The 19,212-nt window shown below is 52.6% G+C and overlaps 1 protein-coding gene, 1 long non-coding RNA gene and 1 other non-coding gene across 13 annotated transcripts in view; 2 read left to right on the top strand and 1 right to left on the bottom strand.

The window, feature by feature from the left end:
* Window positions 1-13,690, top strand: part of Triobp (TRIO and F-actin binding protein) — a 58,146-nt gene extending 44,456 nt beyond the window's left edge. For 8 of the 11 annotated variants that reach the window (NM_001039156.1, NM_138579.4, XM_006520284.1 and 5 more), the window contains 9 exons: window positions 725-1,253; window positions 1,863-1,973; window positions 7,618-7,765; window positions 9,342-9,444; window positions 9,869-10,028; window positions 10,106-10,219; window positions 11,527-11,613; window positions 12,266-12,426; window positions 13,023-13,690. In NM_001039156.1, the coding sequence (NP_001034245.1) occupies window positions 725-1,253; window positions 1,863-1,973; window positions 7,618-7,765; window positions 9,342-9,444; window positions 9,869-10,028; window positions 10,106-10,219; window positions 11,527-11,613; window positions 12,266-12,424 (1,411 nt within the window). In that variant the 3' untranslated portion in view covers window positions 12,425-12,426; window positions 13,023-13,690. Of the gene's footprint in view, window positions 1-724; window positions 1,254-1,862; window positions 1,974-2,118; window positions 2,686-7,617; window positions 7,766-9,341; window positions 9,445-9,868; window positions 10,029-10,105; window positions 10,220-11,526; window positions 11,614-12,265; window positions 12,427-13,022 lie in introns of those variants that run through there. The other 3 variants (XM_006520288.2, XM_006520291.3, NM_001024716.1) reach the window with 2 other exon arrangements.
* Gm10865 (predicted gene 10865) lies at window positions 2,776-18,862 on the bottom strand. Its single transcript, NR_045746.1, has 3 exons — window positions 18,748-18,862; window positions 12,290-12,382; window positions 2,776-3,279 (listed from the first exon to the last, which is right to left on the bottom strand). It is a non-coding gene; the product is annotated as a predicted gene 10865 (long non-coding RNA).
* Mir6956 (microRNA 6956) lies at window positions 10,044-10,105 on the top strand. The gene has a single exon (NR_105921.1). It is a non-coding gene; the product is annotated as a microRNA 6956 (primary transcript).
* Window positions 18,863-19,212: the final 350 nt, after the last annotated feature.

The raw sequence follows: 19,212 nt of genomic DNA on the forward strand, positions 1-19,212 counted from the left end.
CTGAGCTGCCGCTGTCACTCAACATCTCAACAACTACTCGCTGTCCACTCAGGTTACAGTGTGTCTCCTCGTCAGCAGTGCCTACCCTGTGCCCTAAACCCAGGGTCTGGCCTTACGCATTTTTAAGGTTTCTTTTGGGGTGTGTGTGTGTGTGTGTGTGTGTCTACCTGCCTGGGTGTATCTGTATGTGTTACCTGTGTATATGTCTGTGCACCATGTGCATGCAGTACCCATGAAGGTCAGAAGAGGGCGTCAGATCCCCCTAGTTGTGAACTGCCATGCCAGTGCTGGGTACCAAACCCAGATCTTCTGCAAGAGTAGCCAGTGCTCTTAACTGCTGAGCCATCACTTCAGCGCTTCGTGCATTTGTTGTTGCTACTGTTGTTCTACGGCTTTCATAACACACACACCAGCATTTGCAAAGGCTCTCCCATTTGCTTTGCACGCTGAGCCCCCGCATCCATGCCTCATGAGGCATTGCGGTCCCTTGTTCCTCATACAGTAACTGGGACTGCAAGAGGGAATCCGCTGGCACATGATCTTGCTAGGGTCTTCCCGGAGTCTGATAATGAGGAGGTATGAGTTCTCAACCTCTAGGCTGGACTGCTTGCTCGCTGGAGTCCATGTCCAGCCGCTGGCTTATGAGTAAACCCCTCTGCAAGTGCTTCTATGAGACTGAATAGACAAAATTACCCCCACTGACGAGGTTCTGCTGATGTCCTAGGCTCTCCGACTGCAATAAAGAAAACACGCTGCATGGCTATGGCACCCAGAAGAGCTCCCTGAAGATAGGGGAGCAGCGGACAGGCTCTGAGGTTATCGGCCGGGGTGGTCCTCGCAAGGCGGATGGACCACGGCCGTCACTGGACTACGTGGAGCTCTCTCCATTAGCGCCAAGCTCCCCACAGCGCATGCGCACTCTCTCCCGCTCCACTCCCGAGCGCCCCACCAAGCAGGAGGATCTGGAGCGGGACTTGGCCCAACGCTCTGAGGAAAGACGCAAGTGGTTCGAGTCCACGGACGGCAGGACCCCAGAGACGCCCAGTGGCGATGGGTCTCGAAGGGGCCTGGGTGCCCCCCTGACTGATGACCAGCAGAGCAGGCTCAGTGAGGAGATTGAGAAGAAGTGGCAGGAGTTGGAAAAGCTGCCCCTGCGGGAGAACAAGCGAGTGCCACTCACCGCCCTGCTCAACCAAGCCCACAACGATCGTCGGGGACCTACAAGTGACAGCCATGAGGCCCTGGAGAAGGAGGTAGGGTTCTCTCCCCATCTCCTGTCTGTATCAGTGGGCAAGGCCTGACATTGATCCTACAGCCCCTTATTTGACCTGCCAACTGGCACCTCAGGCTTCCTCACAGGGACTGAAGCTTTGCACTGCCTCTGTTTTGTATGGCTTTGTTCTGCCCTTAACCACAGGCAAGAGACATGAGGAACGGTGAAGAACAGACCCATTGGCTGTGGTACTGTGACATCCTGAGCCGTGTTAGGTGCCTCTTTGCCCTCCTTGTCATCTGATCTGCTGGGTCCCACTACAGTTTTTACCAGTGGGAAGTGAGGCGCAGGGATGTCGCCCCGTTCCCTCACAGGATGATATAGATACAGTGACGACAGTGTACTCTTCTCAAGTTTGTCTTTTCTCTGGGCCAAAGCTCACCCAGGTCATTGACCTAACTAACCATCCTGAATCGAGACACAAAGTTCCTTGTCGGTCCCTCTCAGGACTGCTGCCCTTCTCCAAACCAGAGCTGTTACTACACAACCTGGGGAAGCTGGGCTTGTGGCGTATGGAGCTGTGGGCTCCTCCCCCCAGCCCCCTTCCCCATTTCAGGACACCCAGTGATCTGGGCTTCCTGTGTCCTAGGTCCAGTCTCTCCGTGCCCAGCTGGAGGCTTGGCGTCTCCGAGGGGAAGCTCCTCAGAATGCACCGAGACTCCAGGAGGACAGCCATATCCCCCCAGGCTACATCTCGCAGGTAAGGCTGAAGAACTGCTCTGTGGGCGGGGAACAAGCTCCTGGTTGCTGTGTTGTCAAAGAGCACCCATGTTTGGGGAGCCCTCTCTGTGTGTGACTCATTGCCAGGCATTTGCTACACATCATGTTGTCTAATCTCCCCACAGCTGGTGGGCATGATCACTGTGCCCATTTTACAGACAAGGCCACTGAGCTCTGAGAGGGTATGTGACCCGCCCGAGGTTCCCCAGCCTGCAGGTGTCAGAGGTGGGATTTGAGAATGGGTCCAACTGACTGCAGAGCCTGTGTGTGAGTCCCCGTGTGACTAGTCTGCACTTGGACCTCTTCCTTGCATCCCTGTGGGGAAGTGGAGGACCCAGTGGTCCTGGGAGTCCCTCTCCTAATCCAGGGAGAGGCTTTCCCTGCCTCTCAAGGAGGTCCTCGGGACTTGGGGGCCTCCAGTTTGCCCTCAGGAGTTTGCTTAAGACAGCAATTCTCCACAAGGGAGGGTGACTTTCTCCCTCTAGGGCAACCTTGTCTGCCCCTGGGAAATGACTTTGTCCCCTGGGGACATCTGTCTCTGTCTGGGAATGATTTTGATTCTCACAACTGGATAACTAGCTCACCAGAAGAAAACTCTGTGTGTGTGTGCTTATATTTATTATAACTTATAAGAGGTTGTTTAGTATATAATGTATAAATAAAGCATACAACCCTTTTTATTGTGAACTCCATACAGAAATGGATTCTTCTCAGACTGCTTTAATGAGTTCTCCATATTCTTGTGGCCACAGCTGATTAACAAACACGGGCAGTTCTCATATGCGTATTGGTCAATATTTTTATACTAATGAGTAACTTCTCAAGATCAACGCTGTAAGCAAATTCTTCGCTGGGCTGAAGGACAGCTTTCTGTGGAGACGGAGAACATTCTGATCAGAGTAGTTCACCTTTTTGTTGTTCTACACAAGTGTAGTTCTAGACATGACACAGTGTAACACACGTGACACAGTGTAAGCGGGGTCTGCATTGCTATCGTTCTCGCCGCTTCCAGACCGCGTGGAAGATAATAAGCCGAGTCCCAGTGTGTGACATGGAACAGTTACCGTGGTGTGAACCTCCCCGTGCGATGGACCAGCACTGCTGCGTAGGGTTTCTGCCATCTGTCCGTCTGTCCGTCCGGGTGCAGTAGCCATAAGCAAGCCTAGGGCCACACTCGATAGAAAGGCTTTGTAGCGGTGGGATGGACAAGTTTTGAGCATCAGCCATGATGTCTCTGTCTTTGTTGCTTTTGTGTTGCTGTGATAAAGTATCCTGATACAAGCGCCCTAAGGGAGAGAGGGTTTATTTGGGCTCAGGGTCTGTGGTAGGGGGAAGACTTGGCTGGCACCAGGAGCCTGAGGCACCCGAGCCAGGAGATAGAGGTGAATGTGTCCACTGACTCTTCACCCCTCTGTGAAGGCCTGGCAGGAGGGCGGGGGGCGGGGGGCATGACGGTACATCTCTCCTGTATGGTGGTCTCTCCCCCCAGTTAAACTACAGAAGACAGTTCCTCACAGGCATGGCCCGAGGCTAGCCATAGGTAATTTCTCACAGGTGTGTCGGAGGCTTGTTGCCTAGGTGACTCCACAGTCTGTCTAGTTGGTAATTCACACTGATACATTTAATGTTTAAAACGTAGTTTTGCTTAACAGTAGAGTCACAGTTCTGAGTAATTGGAAAGTCAGCTGCCCATAGTCTACCATGCATGCCAGTGCCAGGAAGAGCAAAGGGTGCTGGGGGTGGGGTGGAAAGTCCCCTGAGGGCCACACTTGGAGCTCCTGGTGGCCAGTGGGTGGGGATCCTGCTACACAGAAGGTAGAAGGCCAGTTGGTGCCAAGAGTAGGACCTCCAAGAACAAGCTGGAGTTAGTCTCCTGCAGATGTTGCGAGTTCTCCAGTGACACACAAGGAGATCTTGGAGTGCAGTAGATAAGAGGACAGGGCCCAAGCTTGGGGAGCTAGGACAAGGCTGACTGGGAACAGATTAGCTGAAGGGAGATTTTGGTCCCTGGTAACTAGGGCCCGGGAGGGCAGGGGAGCCCTGGTGGTTCTGGGGCTGGGCTAACGCGTTAGCCAGGGCTGGCTACTGCTGAGTTGTGGGGAGGGGAGGGGAACCAAAGGAACAAAAGGTGAGGAGGCTATCCTGGGGTTACCTGGGCTAAGGGAGGGTGGAAGTGGCCCATGAAGGGTGGGCTCCAGCTTGGGGTCATTGAGTGGAACTCGGAGATCCTCTCTGGAAGGGTCCGTTCACTGGGGTCGGAGCTACTGTATGTATTCACGGTTCTATTGGAACCAGCTTGAGAGTTCATTGAAGAAAAAGCTTGTTTTACTCAACTGAACTTTTAGAGGCACTACAGTAAGCTCCAAAGCCATCAAAAGGAAATGGAGGCCCAGAAGTTTGGTGTGACCTTTGAACTCTAGGCAGCCCCAGAGCCCTTGCTTCCTGGTCCTTTTTTGCCCCACGGGGCACTTCAAAAGCTGCCAGCACTCCATCTTAGGAAGTTGGTGCAGGCTCAGGGCAGGTGGGACTAGGGTGCTAAGAGGTGAGGGGGAAGCGCTTGGGAAACAATGACAACTGGGACAGCAGGCACTAGAGAGAAGAGGAACCTTGTAAGTCACATGTTCCTCAGGCCAGGGAGGAGGTGGTTGGAAACTCAGCTGATCCTGGAGAGGTGGCCCTCTTGCAGGCATGAAGGGCTCAACCTGCAGAACAGCTGTGCAGGAAGCAGGGCCTTCAGCACGGGCCTATCGTGGCCCTGGGGGAGCTAAAGGAGGAGGGCTCTGGAGCTGAGGCCACCAGGGCTTCTTCCTCTGTTTTGATATTATGGCAGAGAGGTGGCCACCAGTGTCACTAAGGAAAGTGGGTCACAGGTCACCTGGCTGGCCCTCACCCGGCTTTTATTTATTTTTTGGTTTTTGAGACAGGGTTTCTCTGTGTAGCCCTGGCTGTCCTGGAACTCACTTTGTAGACCAGGCTGGCTTCAAACTCAGAAATCCACCTGCCTCTGCCTCCCGAGTGCTGGGATCAAAGACGTGCACCACCACTGCCTGGCAGCCACACCATTTTTTAATCAAACAAGAAACAGTCCAGCCTGATGGCACTTTAATGATGGCTGGCCTTTAATCCCAGCTTTTGGGAGGCAGAGGCGGAGGCAGAGGCAGGCAGATCTCTGTGAGTTCGAGGCCAGCCTGGTCTACATAGGGCAGCCAGAGATACATAGTGTGAGACCTTGATTTAAAAAAACAAACAAGAAATTAATAAAAAATAAATAAATTATATAAGAACCACATTTACTTTTTTGTTGTTAGTTTTTTGAGGCAGGGTTTTTTTTGTGTGTGTGTGTGTAGCTCTGGCTGTCCTGGATCTAGCATCTAGTTCTCTGTGGACCAGGCTGGCCTTGAATTCACAGAGATCTACCTGCCTCTGCCTGAGTCCTGGGATTATAGGCATGGCAGTGCATAATCCCAGCCCTTGAGAAGGTAAAGCAGGCTCCTAAATCCAAGGCCAGCCTAGCTAGAGGCTAAGGCCTTTAAAATCCCTGTCTTTAAAAAACACAAACAAAGTCACGAGTTGGGTATAGTTCAGTAGTAAGTAGAGCACTCACCTCGAATGCTCAAATCTCTGGGTTCTACTGCAAAAATGTATCTAAATTAAAAGTTAGAAATGAGCCCATGAGGGCCACAGAGGTGGCTCAGTGGGTGAAGTTACTTGCCTCCAAGCCTGGTGGCCTGAGTTCCATCCCAGAAACCCCCTTAGTAAAGAAAGAACCTTTGACTTCCATATGTGCCTTGTGGCATGCATGCACCCCCCCCCCCTAAAGTCAATGTAAAAGGCAGTGAGCCCCTGACGTTTGCCCCCAGTCCTGTGCCTCCCTCTCCCACCCTTGCTTTGTCTGGATCAGCGTCCAGGCCAAGGTGACAAGTCACCACCCACAGCTGACTGGATGACACACTTGCTCAAGGCCTGCACAGGCTGAGGAGGGGGCTGGACAACCCTTTCTTGGCGGGCTGTAGGTGGGGCCGTGGGATCCATGTCTTTGCCACCATGCTTGCTTTCCTGGCTCATGGTCCCTTCCTTCCTTTCAAGGCCTTTCACTCACTCTCATCCTCTGCCCTTCTGTCTTGGTCAGATTTCTAGATTCTTGTCTTGTGCCCTCCTCATCCCTCAGCCTTCCAGACTCTCTAGGACAGCCTTCTGCTTCTAGGGACAGCTGGTTGGAAGCCCTAGTTCCTTTGTTGGGTCCCAGATCATATATGGATATCTTTGGAGGGCTGCTGTTCTTCGGGCCACAATAGCCTTCCAGTGTTTTCTTTCTTTCTGCATACCTAGATTAGGGCAGGCTGCGGCCTGTTTTGCCCCACCCCCACCCCGTGAGTATTGTCAGGAGTCAGCTTTCATTCCATAGCAGTCCACGTGGCATCCCTGTCCTCCAACAGCTGCCTATTGTGCTTTCTGGGTTTAGACCCCATCGCTGCATCAGGGGCCTCCGAGTGATCATGTGGGTCACCTTCAGTTTTCGTATCCTCAGCGTTGCTGTGGGAACCCTCTTGTCCCCATCCTGTGGGATGTTCCTAGGAGTGAACCTGCCCAAGCAAGGGTGAGAGTTGCAAAAAGGCATCGATGCCTGAAATCCCAAGCACTCAGGAGCCTGAGGCAGGAATGCCAAGAGTTCAAGGCCAGCCTGGCTATATAGCCAGACCTCAAAAAGATTATGATGGCCGGGCGGTAGTGGCACACATTTTTAATCCCACCACTCAGGAGGCAGAGACAGGTGGATCTGTGATTTCCTGGACAACCTGGGCTAGACAGAGAAACCCCACCTCAGAAAAAAAAAACAATCAATCAATCAATCAATAATAAATAAATGACAGTGACAACATCAAGCTACCCATACACATTTGTCACAGTAGATGTGGGTGGAACTGCTATCTTACCTACAAAACCATTTGTGTGCTGTCAACTGTTCCGGCTCATTGACTAAGCCCCTGCCACGTGACTTACCCTGGCCTCTAACCCAGGCCTAAGCTGGGTCAGGTGTATGGTGTCACCAGGCTATTATGTTCCTGAAGAAGCAGGACCTGGGGAGGGAGGGCAGAGGCTGCCCAGAGGCAGAACTAGGAAAGGTGTTTAAGATGGGCTGTGGGGAAAAGAGAGCGTTCACACTGCAGGCAGAGGAATAGCCTTGGTTTCTAAATTGTTATGCAGGGGATGGGTGGGCACACGCATGTCAGAGCGTGCACGTGGACCTCGGAAGACAGCTTTGAGGAGTCGGTGCTCTCTTTCCATTCTTGAGCGTGCTCTGGGGATTGAACTGCAGGCTTATACCTGATGAGCCCTTTCACCATCCCAAGAGCTGGTTTCATAACTGTGAGGTGGCTTGGCAGTGCCAGGCCAGGCAGACATGGGGCTGTGGGAGCCAGACTTAGTCCTGTAAATGGGGAGTCACTGCAGGGCGTAAAGCTGAAGAGGGGCTGGTGAAGTCCGTGAGTGAGGAGAGGTGGGTGGAGGTGGAAGCAGGTATGGAATCCTGGTGCAGCATTTCAGAGCGTGGTCATGAGCCCAGCTCCAGACAAGCCTACAAGGGGGGGTGCAGCCTCATGACCTCCCTGGCCTCTGGCCCACAGGAAGCCTGTGAGCGCAGCCTGGCAGAGATGGAGTCCTCACACCAGCAGGTGATGGAGCAGCTGCAGCGGCACCATGAGCGAGAGCTGCAGCGGCTGCAGCAGGAGAAGGAGTGGCTCCTGGCCGAGGAGACGGCTGCCACGGCCTCAGGTGAGGACCAAGGATGAGCCATGAGCAGCGCCTGCTGCCTCCACTTTTGAACTGGGAAACCCCTTAAGCAAGGACGTGGGGGAAGGAACCAGTATTGGTTGGAAGCCCCAGAACTAATCTGTGGTCCAGCTTGCCAAGGGGAAAGTGAAGCAGTAAGAGACCACCCTTCCTCCCATGGGTAGTGACTGCTCTTTTTTTAGTTCTGTAGACATTGTGGGGGCAGGGCTACCACAAGCCACATATTACCTCCATGCTAGGGGAGAGACACCCATCAGCCACACGCTGTTCTGGTAGAATGTCACCTGCCTAGGTACTAGGGTCAGACCCTGAGATGCTCAAGGGACGGTTGTGAACCTCGCTGTAGCTTGGTAGTGTGTGCCTCTCTGTGCCCCGCACATATGGGGCAACCTGAGTGTTTACAGTATCCAGCAGGGAGGAAGCTGGACCTCAGAGAGGTTAGCGAGCTGTCCCAGGTGGCATAAGTTGGGAATGGCAGAGCTGGGCTTTGAGCCCAGAGCAGACACTCTGATTGCAAAGCTGGGCTCTGAACTGCCTCACTCTCCCCAAGCCAGAGACAGGAAACACCTGAGACAGACAAACTACTTCCTCTTCCTCCTCTGTCCGGTGCACACCTGCTGTGTGTGCCTGGACCATCCTGGGCAGCCCCTCTGGTCATGAATGGGGTTGTGTGACCCGGGGCTTGCATCCTGCTGATACAGGCTGAGTATTCCCTGGGCTCAAGTCCCCGTGGTCCCGCCAAACCTTGGCTGTGTTCACATGTTTAGGGCAGGCCCACCCGGCAGGCAGCCTAGAGCAGCTGCTCCTCCCTGGCAGGATGCAGGCTTCGCCCAGTGGTCCAGCATCAAAGTCTTTCCAGTGAACTTGAACTTGATGGTAGTGACACTGTGTTGAATAACAGACCAGCAGCAGCCTGTGTCCCTGTATGTCAGTGTCTGCCACCCAGGAGGGATAAGATCCACCTAGTGTTCAGAAGTGTTACATTTTAGAATCATGGCTAGATCTAAAGCTAATAATAAGTCTTTGTAATCCTTAGACTGCCCTGTGCAGTATGGGAAAAATACTGGGTTCTTGGGAGCTCGCCGTAGGAAACCACCAGCAGGAGCCAGTGTTTGGGCTTCTTCTCTGTGTCAGGAGGAGAAGCTGTGTTTAGCACCTCCAGGAAGGGTCCTGTGACAGAGGCATTGAGTCACCCGTACACAGCATCACCAGGGTTTGTAGTGACTGCAGAGTTTGCCATCTGGACCACAGGCCAGGCAGGGCAGACAGGCTGTGATGGACAGTCCTCCAGACACTGCAGAGATGGTGTGAGGCACTGTGCGAGGCTAGCCAGAAGCCACTAAGAGAAGATACTGACGTATCTCCGCATGGGAGTCTGCCACACAGGATTGCCTCAAAGGGGACCCAGAGAGGTTGACCAGCTCTCACAAAGCCACTGGGTTCAGGACACAGCTTTGACCGTGTTCTTTGTGCACCTCCGCCCTATCTGCACCAGTACAAGCGGGGTTGTGATGAACCCTCTTCCAACTTGTCCTCTGCCTGTCTGTCCTACTCCTAGCTATTGAAGCCATGAAGAAGGCGTATCAAGAAGAGCTAAGCCGGGAGCTGAGCAAAACCCGGAGTCTCCAGCAGGGCCCAGAGAGCCTTCGGAAGCAACACCAGTAAGATGGTGGCAGGGTCTGGGGTCTGGGGTGGGTGTGACTCCACTCACCCTGATAGATGTGCCTGGGGCTTTGCTGAGGGCCTTGGCAGAGATCACATGAGTCAACAGTGCCCAAGGCCTGGCCTCTGTGCCCCTTTAGTGTCTCCCAGAGCTGGGTGGCAGTGTTGCTCTTGACCGCTAGGAGAGTCTCCCTGCCCCGACACAGTTCTGAGTGCTGGGGCTGAGGCAGTGTAAGAGGTAGCCCCTAAGCTACCTGTCAGAGGATACCCCAGCAGACCAGAGAGTGTCACCAACCCACAGCCACTGTAGCCTGGGTTCAAAACCACCATGTATCTAAACCCAGTAATGTTGCGATGGGACTCTGGGCCAAGCCGTGGCATGAGCGCCCCATGGTTATCTCTGCCCTGTCCCCGGCTGGCTAGGCTGGACATGGAGGCGCTAAAGCAGGAGCTGCAGGTGCTATCTGAGAGGTACTCGCAGAAGTGCCTGGAGATCGGGGCCCTGACAAGGCAGGCAGAAGAGCGTGAGCACACCCTGCGGCGCTGCCAGCAAGAGGGCCAGGAGCTGCTGCGCCACAACCAGGTAGGCGGGGCCCTGGCAGGCAGTGAGTGGGTGGGACTGGCCTGGAGTCAGTCACCCTGACCGGCCTATCCTCTCAGGAGCTGCACTCCCACCTGTCCGAGGAGATCGACCGTCTGCGCAGCTTCATCGCCTCGCAGGGCACAGGCAACAGCTGCGGGCGCAGCAATGAGAGGAGTTCCTGTGAGCTGGAGGTAAACGTCCTCCCTCCCCCTCCTCCCTCATGCCAGGCGACCCCTGGCTTGAAGACCTGTGAGGTAGCTCTCTAGAAGGCTGGCTGTCACCAAAAGGTGTCACTCAAAACCCTGAGGTCTTCCAGGCTAAGCCTTCTAGCCTTTGATCCCGCTCTGTCATCTGCTTGCGGAGTGTCGTGCTCAGTCTCTGCCTCTGTGAATAGTCACGTATATAAAATGAATGTGAAATGTATATAAAACAGCTAGCATTGCTGGGTATGGTGTGCACAGCTGTAATCCCAGACTCCAGAGGCAGAGGCAGAGGCAGGCAGATCTCTGTGAGTTCCAGGATAGTCTGACCTGTATACCAAGTTCCAGGACAGCCAGACTCCATAGAGAAACTCTTGTCTCAAGGAATAAAAAAATAGATAAAATTAAGGGGCTGCTATCGCCCTGCTTAGGGAAGGAGGGGGGTTGAAGGTAGAACGCGTGAGTCATTCCAGGGCCACCCAGCTTTTTGTTTCATTCATTAGCAAAGATAGAAGGCAGTGGGTCTCAGCCTTCCTAATACAGTTCTTCATGGTGTGGTGACCCCCAACATAGAATTATTTTTGTTGCTACTTCATAACTGTAATTTTGCTACTGTTATGAATCATAAGGTAAATATCTGATATGTTGGACGGTCCTAGACAACCCTGTGAAAGGTCATCCAACGCCCCCCAAAGGGGTCACGGCCCACAGGTTGAGAACCACACTGACATGCACCTTGCTTCTGTGCCCAGAGGCTCTAAGCCTTTTGTTCCCTTATCTTCCATCAAGCCCATTAGTCAAGCTCTGTTCCTGTGTTCCTGTCTGCTTTGAACCAGTGGAGAAACTGAGAAAGAAGTTCATGGCCTTTTTAAAGGTCACACAGCTATCTGTGTGGGAGCTGGGGCTGGAACCAGGCAGTAGATTGCTAGTCTGAAGTTTCAGGGCTTTCCTGCCAGCCTGAGTTTATGTCTGCCACACACAAACAGCACTGCTCCTTAGAATTCAGCGAGCTCAGTGGGAGGAGGCCCACCACATTGATAGAGCTACAGTTCACAGTAGAGCCACAATACAGCCTGTGCTAGCCCCCTTGATGCTAGCACCTGACCGTCTAGGAGGGGCGAGAGAAGAGGAATGCAGAAGCAGTGGCCTGGGGGAGCAGGCTGTGCCATGCGGGGGCTTTCCGTGCAGGTTGGGGTTGTGCACAGGGGTTTGAGTCTGGGAGGTCCTAGGCTTCGGGGAACTGAATCTGTGTAGCCTCGGCCTCTGGTCCTGCCTCAGCCCAGCACTCGTGTCCCTAGGTGCTGCTGCGAGTGAAGGAGAATGAACTCCAGTACCTGAAGAAGGAGGTGCAGTGTCTCCGAGATGAGCTCCAGGTGATACAGAAGGTAGGCTGTGCCAGCGCGGGGTCGGGTGTGCTCCGCGGGTGCTGGCCTGAGCCGGCTGCCATTGGCATAGCCTCGCCTTAGGCCTCCCACTGCCCCAGTACAGACAAGGTAACAGCATGAGAAGAGAGAGGGGTGTGACTCACCCAAGGCCATGCCCTTTTTCAGTCTCTCAAGGTCATTTGATTTTGTTACTATTGAGCACCTACTAGGTGCTACGGATATACCTGAAAACAGAACAGACTGCTACCCTGGCAGTGGGTCGATTCCAAGTGTAGCTGGGAATTGGAAAAGCCTCCCCGTTCTGTATAGGGTGTCTGGCCACCATTGACTTGTTCTGCCTTCATGGCGTTCTGAGAGTGTGAGCCAGCGCTGCCCTGACTGTGCTTGGAAGATGGGCAGAGAACTCGGTATAGGACCGGAGCCCGTGACCATGCCTTCCCGGCTCATCCTACCACTCCTTGTGACCCTGGCAAAGGCTTCACCTCCTCAGGCCCGAGCTGCCACTCCTCTAATGGGACAAGGAAGGACAATGAAATCTCCATCACTGGGGGAACCTGGCCCTCTGGGCTACCAGCAGGGGCAAAGTGGGTGTGTGGCAGGCAGGGAGTGGGTGTGGCGGGCTCCAGCCCTCAGTGTCCCTCTGTGGCCCTAGGACAAGCGCTTCACGGGGAAGTACCAGGATGTGTACGTGGAGCTGAACCACATCAAGACTCGGTCGGAGCGTGAGATCGAGCAGCTGAAGGAGCACCTGCGCCTGGCCATGGCTGCCCTGCAGGAGAAGGAGGCTGTGAGGAACAGCTTGGCTGAGTAGAGGTGGGTGAGGACTCTGCAGGGCACATCCTTGCCCTCGCTCATTTCTCTGTCTGTCAGTGGCATCGTTGTGCTAGCTACAAAGGGTTGTTATGGCCATAGGACAGTCCAAGTCTGTTCTGTCAACCTGTGCATGTTTGTCCCCAGGTGATGACACGTGGCTGGGTCGGGACCCCCAAGGCCTGCATCTTAGCCACTGTCATGGCCACTTCCCTAGTAGTCTGACCCTCCACAGGCTGGTGGTGGCCCCTGGAACAGTCCAAACTTGCTTTCAGTCTTCTCCCAGCCCCCAAGCTTCATGCTGCAGCCAGCACAGAGCACAGAGGCCCTTCCTGCAGAGGGCTTGATATGATATGATATGATATGATATGATATGATATGATATGATATGATATGATACAACACGGCCTGTCTACCTTCTCATGTGGCTCAATACTAAGCCACATGAGTCAGGCCACTCCAGGTCGCATGCACAGCCCAGAAGAATGGTTCTGGCCCAGCCTTGAGGCCAGCAGTCATGGACAGCCTTGCTGTGTACTTCGGCCTGGCCCACACAAGCCTGAGGCCGGGCCTTGCCAATGCTCACCCTTCCTTTCCAGGTCCCTGTGGTTCCGATCAGCTGAGGACCCTCCAGCCCCAGGGGACCAGCCACCCTCCTTCTCTGGCAGAAGTCAGAAGCCAAGCTTTCTCCCCACCCTGGGTCACATGTGCACTCACACCACACACACCCACACACACACGCACACATACACACACACACACACACACACGCATATGCACACACATGCACACACACATACACGCACACACATGCACAGACACTGCGGATCTGAGCTCGTCCCTTGCACAGGGTCTTTACCTTGCACCTTCTTCAGGATTTTATATGTGAAGAGATTTTTATATAGATTTTTTTTTTTGCCTTTTTTTTTTTCTAAAACATTTAAACTTTTTAAAAAGGCAATTTCTTGGTGGCGTGTGCCTCAAGCACTGGCTTCTCTCCCTCTTGTCCCCTGCTTGGCCCTCCTTCCTACCTGGGTGTCTCACAAAGGCCCAAGGAGAGCCAGGGTGAGTCAACCAGAGGGAAAAGGCAGCCCTCAGTTCCCTGCCCTGGCCTCTGGGCAGAGGGAGGAGCCAGTGGCTGGCCCCATATCCACTCCTCTGAGGGGCGCTGGGCGTGGGCCACCAGCGCCACCAGCGCCACCCATGAAGACACTTCTCTTCTGTTCCGTGAGTCACCCTAACTTAATAAAACCTTCCGGCAACTCTGGCTCTGTGGATGCTGGGCTTCCAGGGTAGGGAGTGGGAATCGGGTTGTTAAAGTGGCTTTCTGTGTCCCACCTCAGCAGAAGCAGGGTCTGTGGGCTCCCGAGGGCCACGCTGAGGCCAGTTCACCCCCTGGACCAGGGACTTAGACATTTGAGTGATTTGAAGGTTAGCAGCTATAGCAGCAGCGGCAGCAGAGCCCAGTCTCTACCCTCACAACAATCAAAAATCGGCGCACTCTGACCTGGTTCCCTGGTGAATCCAGTGGCTCCGCCTCAGACTCATTCAAATCATCAACTCATTGTCTGAGAAGCTGAGGAGCTGCAGAGAGGGCTAGAGCTGAGACTGCCCTCCCCTGCACCTCAGTTTGCCTCTCCAGAAAATGGGTGTTTTCGCCAGGCAGTGGTGGTGCACACCTTTGATCCCAGCACTTGGGAGGCAGAGGCACGTAGATTTCTGAGTTCGAGGCCAGCCTGGTCTACAGAGTGAGTTCCAGGACAGCCAGGGCTACACAGAGAAACCCTGTCTCTGGGAAAAAAAAAAAAAGTTAATGAAAATGGGTGTTTTCTATTATTCCCAGCGCTGGGCTGAGATTATGCCCAGAGATTCTCTACCCCTGGATGGAAGCAGGAGTGGGAACAGTGGATGCGACCATCATGGCAGGCTGTACCCATAGTCACTTTCCCAAGATACAGAAACCACATTGGGTTGAGTCCCAGGAGACTGGAATCCCACAGGAGACACCAGCTCGGATTGCTGCTAGCTTGAGAGCAGCTTCAAGATCAGTTTTCCCAAATGGAAAATTCAAGAAGGGGCCTTCCAAGCAGAGCCATCAGCAGGAGGAATCTCACTGTGAATATCTCTGGTGTGTTCAGGGGAAGACCCAGGACCCCCTCAGAGAGTATAGCAGTCAGTGTCTGTCTACATCCCTTCCTGTGATTGGTTCAAGAATGGCATGAGTGGCAGGCAGTTTCACCAATGAGATACAAGGGATGCTCCACCATCCACATACTCCTTCCCCTGTCTCGGACTAGCTCAAAAGACCAAGTGTTTGCCATGATTGAGACACCAGGGATTGTCATGCTCTGCTGGCAGAAGCGTACTTGACACATGGTGGGGAGTTTTTTGGCAGTTTCTTTCTGAGAAAAAACGGGCATCTCCCTTCTGACCCAGCCCCTCCCTTCCTGTACAGGCACATATAGCATCAAGGGTCATCCCACTTCACAGCTAGCCCTATTCAAGGTTGCCCAAACCTCACTGCCAGTCAATAATAGAATAAGTGGCCGGGGTTGTATGGCTTAGTTGGTACAATGCCCTCCAGCAGGCTTGAAGCACTGGGTCCAATTCATAATCCTGAGTAAGCCAGGGGCGGTAGTACTTAGCTGTTAATCCTAGCACTTGGGAAATGGAGACAGGAAAATCAGAGATTCAGTCTCACCCTCAGCTATATAGCAAGCTCCAGGACAGCCTGGACGGCATGTGACCCAATTCCCTAATCCCAGCAAAAGAGCAATTGCGGTATATATGGTGATATGATATGGCAATAAACCATAGCTGCTATGTGCAAAAGCACAGTAAGATCGTCCAGACTTAATGGTTTAGAAGAAGCCATGAAAATCACATGCTGGAGGGGTTCATTCATATGAAGTTCAAAAGCAAAACAATGAGGCCCTGAGCTGGAGAAGGAGGGACACTACCTGGCAGTGGGCATAGGGATCTTGAAGTTGCAGGTGTGTTCTGCCTCAGTCTAGGTGGTGGTGACAGGGCACATACCCGTGTAAGAGGTACCAAGCTGCACTTTTATGGTCTGGGCATTTTATTGGGTACAAATCTTGTCAGTAAACTTTAAAAAAATTTTTTTTTTTAATGTATGTGTATGGGTGTTTTGCCTGTATGCAGTCTGGGTGCTTGGTCCTCATAGAAGAGGGAATTGGATCCCCTGGATTTGGACTTACAGATGGTTGTTAGCTGCCATCAGGGTGCCAAGGATTGAACCCAGTCCTCTGGGAGAGCAGCCGGTGCTCTAAGCAATCTCTTCAGCCCAGTAAACTGACTTTTAAAGGAACAAACCAGGGCTGGAGAGATGGCTCAGTGGTTAAGAGCACTGACTGTTCTCCCAGAGGTTCTGAGTTCAATTTTCTAGCAACCACATGGTGGCTCACAACCATCTGTAATGGCGTCTGATGCCCTCTTGTGGTGTGTCTAAATGGTGTACTCATATACATAAGAAAAATAAATCTTTTAAAAAGAAAAAGAGCCAGGCGGTGGTGGCGCATGCCTTTAATCCCAGCACTCGGGAGGCAGAGGCAGGCGGATTTCTGAGTTCAAGGCCAGCCTGGTCTACAAAGTGAGTTCCAGGACAGCCAGGGCTATACAGAGAAAACCTGTCTTAAAAAAAAAAAGAAGAAGAAGAAGAAGAAGAAAAGAAAAAGAAAACGAAAAAAAAAAAAAAAACAAGATTTCCAGCAGGTGTCAGGTCAGGTACCTGGGAGAGGAGTCCAACCCCCTTCATCATTGGCCTTTTGGCCAGAAACACTGTGGTCTGGCTGTTCAGTCTGTTTGTATCCTCAGGCACCCAGCCATTGCTATGTAAATAGCCTGGACCAGCCTCCCCTACTGCTTCTTGAACTCACTTCCCTCTCAGGCCTTGGTTTCTTCTTCTTTTAAATAGTAGAGAAATCAATACAAACATTCAGTTATCTATTGCCAGTCTCTTGTGCCTCTCCTGTAGCTCTAGCCAAAGTAGCTCTGGCCAAAGTGCAGGTCACTCAAGGCTCTCTGTGGATGTGGATGTGTGTGTGGAAGGAAGGATAGCTTCTTCCTTCCCAGATCTGCCATCTTACTGGGAGGGATGTCAGCTTCTCCGTGGCTCTCTGCTCATGGTTCCTGAATGCATAGTGGTCTCACAACATCTGTCACCTGCCTACCACCCTGCTGGCAGACCCAAATAAAAAGAGCTTCCGATGTGGAATCCATGGAGTTTATGAGCATCGTTTGGATGCTGTGACATCACTTCCCCTTGTTAATCAAAAACAAGTTAGGGTTAGTCCAGGCTCACAGGGATAGGAGAGTAGCAGGGCCTGATCGCCAGGGGTGGCTCCTTCAGACCAGATTTCTTCCCAGCCTCCTGTTCCTCTAAGGTGGGATTCTCTGCAGGGCTCTCTTCAGGGTCTGCCCTCAGTTCTTCCACGGCTGAGTGTTTCTTTGTCCTGACCTTGGCCGCTTGTCTTTGGCTTGTTAGCATCTAACCACCAATCTGTGCCCACTCTGTTCTCAGGAACTCAGAGGATCCTCCATCCCAAGGCCTACCTAACAGGGTGTTGGCCCTCTAACCCAGTGACCCTCAACCTACCGGTCATGACCGCTTTGAGAATTTAATGACCCTTTCACAGGGCCTCATATCTGATATCCTGAATATCAGATATTTTTATTATGATTCATAACAGTAGCAAAATTAGTTATGAAGTAGCAATGAAAATAATTTTATGGTTGGGGGGTCACCACAACATGAGGAACTGTATTAAAGGGTTGCAGCATTAGGAAGGTTGAGAACCAATGACCTGGGCTTTAGATCCTCCCTGTCCTGGGAGCCAGGTTCTGGGTGAGGCTCCATGAACCCAGCCTTCCATCATGAGGCTGCCTTGGCCTATGAAGAGGTTTGGAAGTTAGAGGCAGTCAGCTCATCCGAAAGGCCACAATCAGCACAGAGCGGCTGGGGAGATCTGGAGAGGCTTCTTGGTGAGAGAGACGCTGGAACTAAGCAGGAATTAGCTAAGCCAGGGCTTGGAAATGGGTCTGAGCATGGCATTCAAGGCTCTGAGTCTGGAGAGTTCGCCATCCTAGGAATGTGTCTGTGGAAGGGCAGCAGGGGAGGCTGGAGTGACAAACTGTACAAGGGAAAGCGGGGTCACTCTCCTGAATGGGCTTCAGGACTTGGGGAGCCTCTGAGGTACATAAAACATCCTGGCTCAGGTCAGAGGTCTGGGTAAAGATGCTGGAGCTTGGAGCCCGGTCAGCACTGAAACCCTAGTTAAGGCTGACGTCAGCCCAGACGTGGAGCAGAGAGGCTCCAGGCACACCAGATACCAGGGCACTGTGGAGCACACAGGCTCCCAGCAGCCAGAGTGATGTGGGGAGCAGGTGGCCAGCAGGGCTGGGACTAAAAGGCCACAGAGGGCTATTGGACTTGCTAGGGTCCCCAGGGTTGTTTCCACCCATTCCCCCCTCCCGTGATCCCTGGAGGTTCTTGCCCAAGGGCCCTCCTTGAAATGACAGTTTCTATTACCAGAGACAGGCCCCTCCCGCTCTGTGCTTCTCTGGAGCAGCCCAGTCCTCCTCCCTTCCACAGAGACTCTGCGACTTTACTCTTGCCTTCTGAGACCTGCAGAGAAGGAGAGATCTTGTACTTGGCCTACTGAAGATGCTCTAAAGAGACACCATGTCCCTCAGAGGGCTGAAACAATGGGCCCCAGAGAAATGGGGATTTCCTCTGGAGTCTCGTGCTGGGAGAACGAAGGCCACAGCCAGAGGGGCATCTCAGTCCTAACATCTTGTCAGACCCCCCTATGGAAAGCACAGACAATGGCCAGTTAGTGTTGAGCTGGGCTGCCCCTTGACCCTTAAGACTGCTTTAAAATGCAGTCCTTGACCCTCTATCTAAACCTACCTCACTTCAGGACCCAGAAAATGGACTTGTTCCTCTTCCCATTGTAGCCACATTGAACGAATCTTTTTCTGCATCCCAGTATTTATATATTAGGTTAGTTGGTTGGTTTTGGGTTTGGGTTTTGTTTTGTTTTTTTGAGACAGGGTTTCTTTCAGTAGCCTTGGCTGCCCTGGAACTAGCTCTGTAGACTAGGCTGGCTTAGAACTCAGCGATCCTCCTGCCTCCTGAGTGCTACGATTAAAGGCTTGCACTACCACCACCTACCTGGCTGCTTTCAATTATTAATTTGGCTCTTTTAATTGTCTTATTGAAGATGGTGTATTAGTCAGGGTTCTCTAGAGTCACAGAACTTATGGATAGTCTCTAGATAGTAAAGGAATTTATTGATGACTTACAGTCGGCAGCCCAATTCCCAACAATGATTCAGGAGCAGCTGTGAATGGAAGTCCAAGGATCTAGCAGTTACTCAGTCTCACACAGCAAGCAGGCGAAGGAGCAAGAGCAAGAGCTAGACTCCCTTCTTCCAATGTCCTTATATTGTCTCCAGCAGAAGGTGTAGCCCAGATTAAAGGTGTGTTCCTTAAACTCGGAGATTCAATCTTCTGGAATCCATAGCCACTATGGCTCAAGATCTCCAAACCAAGATCCAGATAAGGATCTCCAAGCCTCCAGATAAGGGTCACTGGTGAGCCTTCCAATTCCGGATTGTAGTTCATTCCAAATATTGTCAAGTTGACAACCAGGAATAGCCACTACAGATGGGTATCTGAGCCTGAACCAATAGCAAGCTTACCCGGGGGAAGAAGCAGTCCCCGCCCCTCTTCCCCTGGGCATACCCCTCTGTCTTGGACACCTCTCCC

Source organism: Mus musculus, chromosome 15, assembly GCF_000001635.26.
Source record: "Mus musculus strain C57BL/6J chromosome 15, GRCm38.p6 C57BL/6J".
In the NCBI taxonomy this organism is placed as follows: Eukaryota; Metazoa; Chordata; class Mammalia; order Rodentia; family Muridae; genus Mus; species Mus musculus.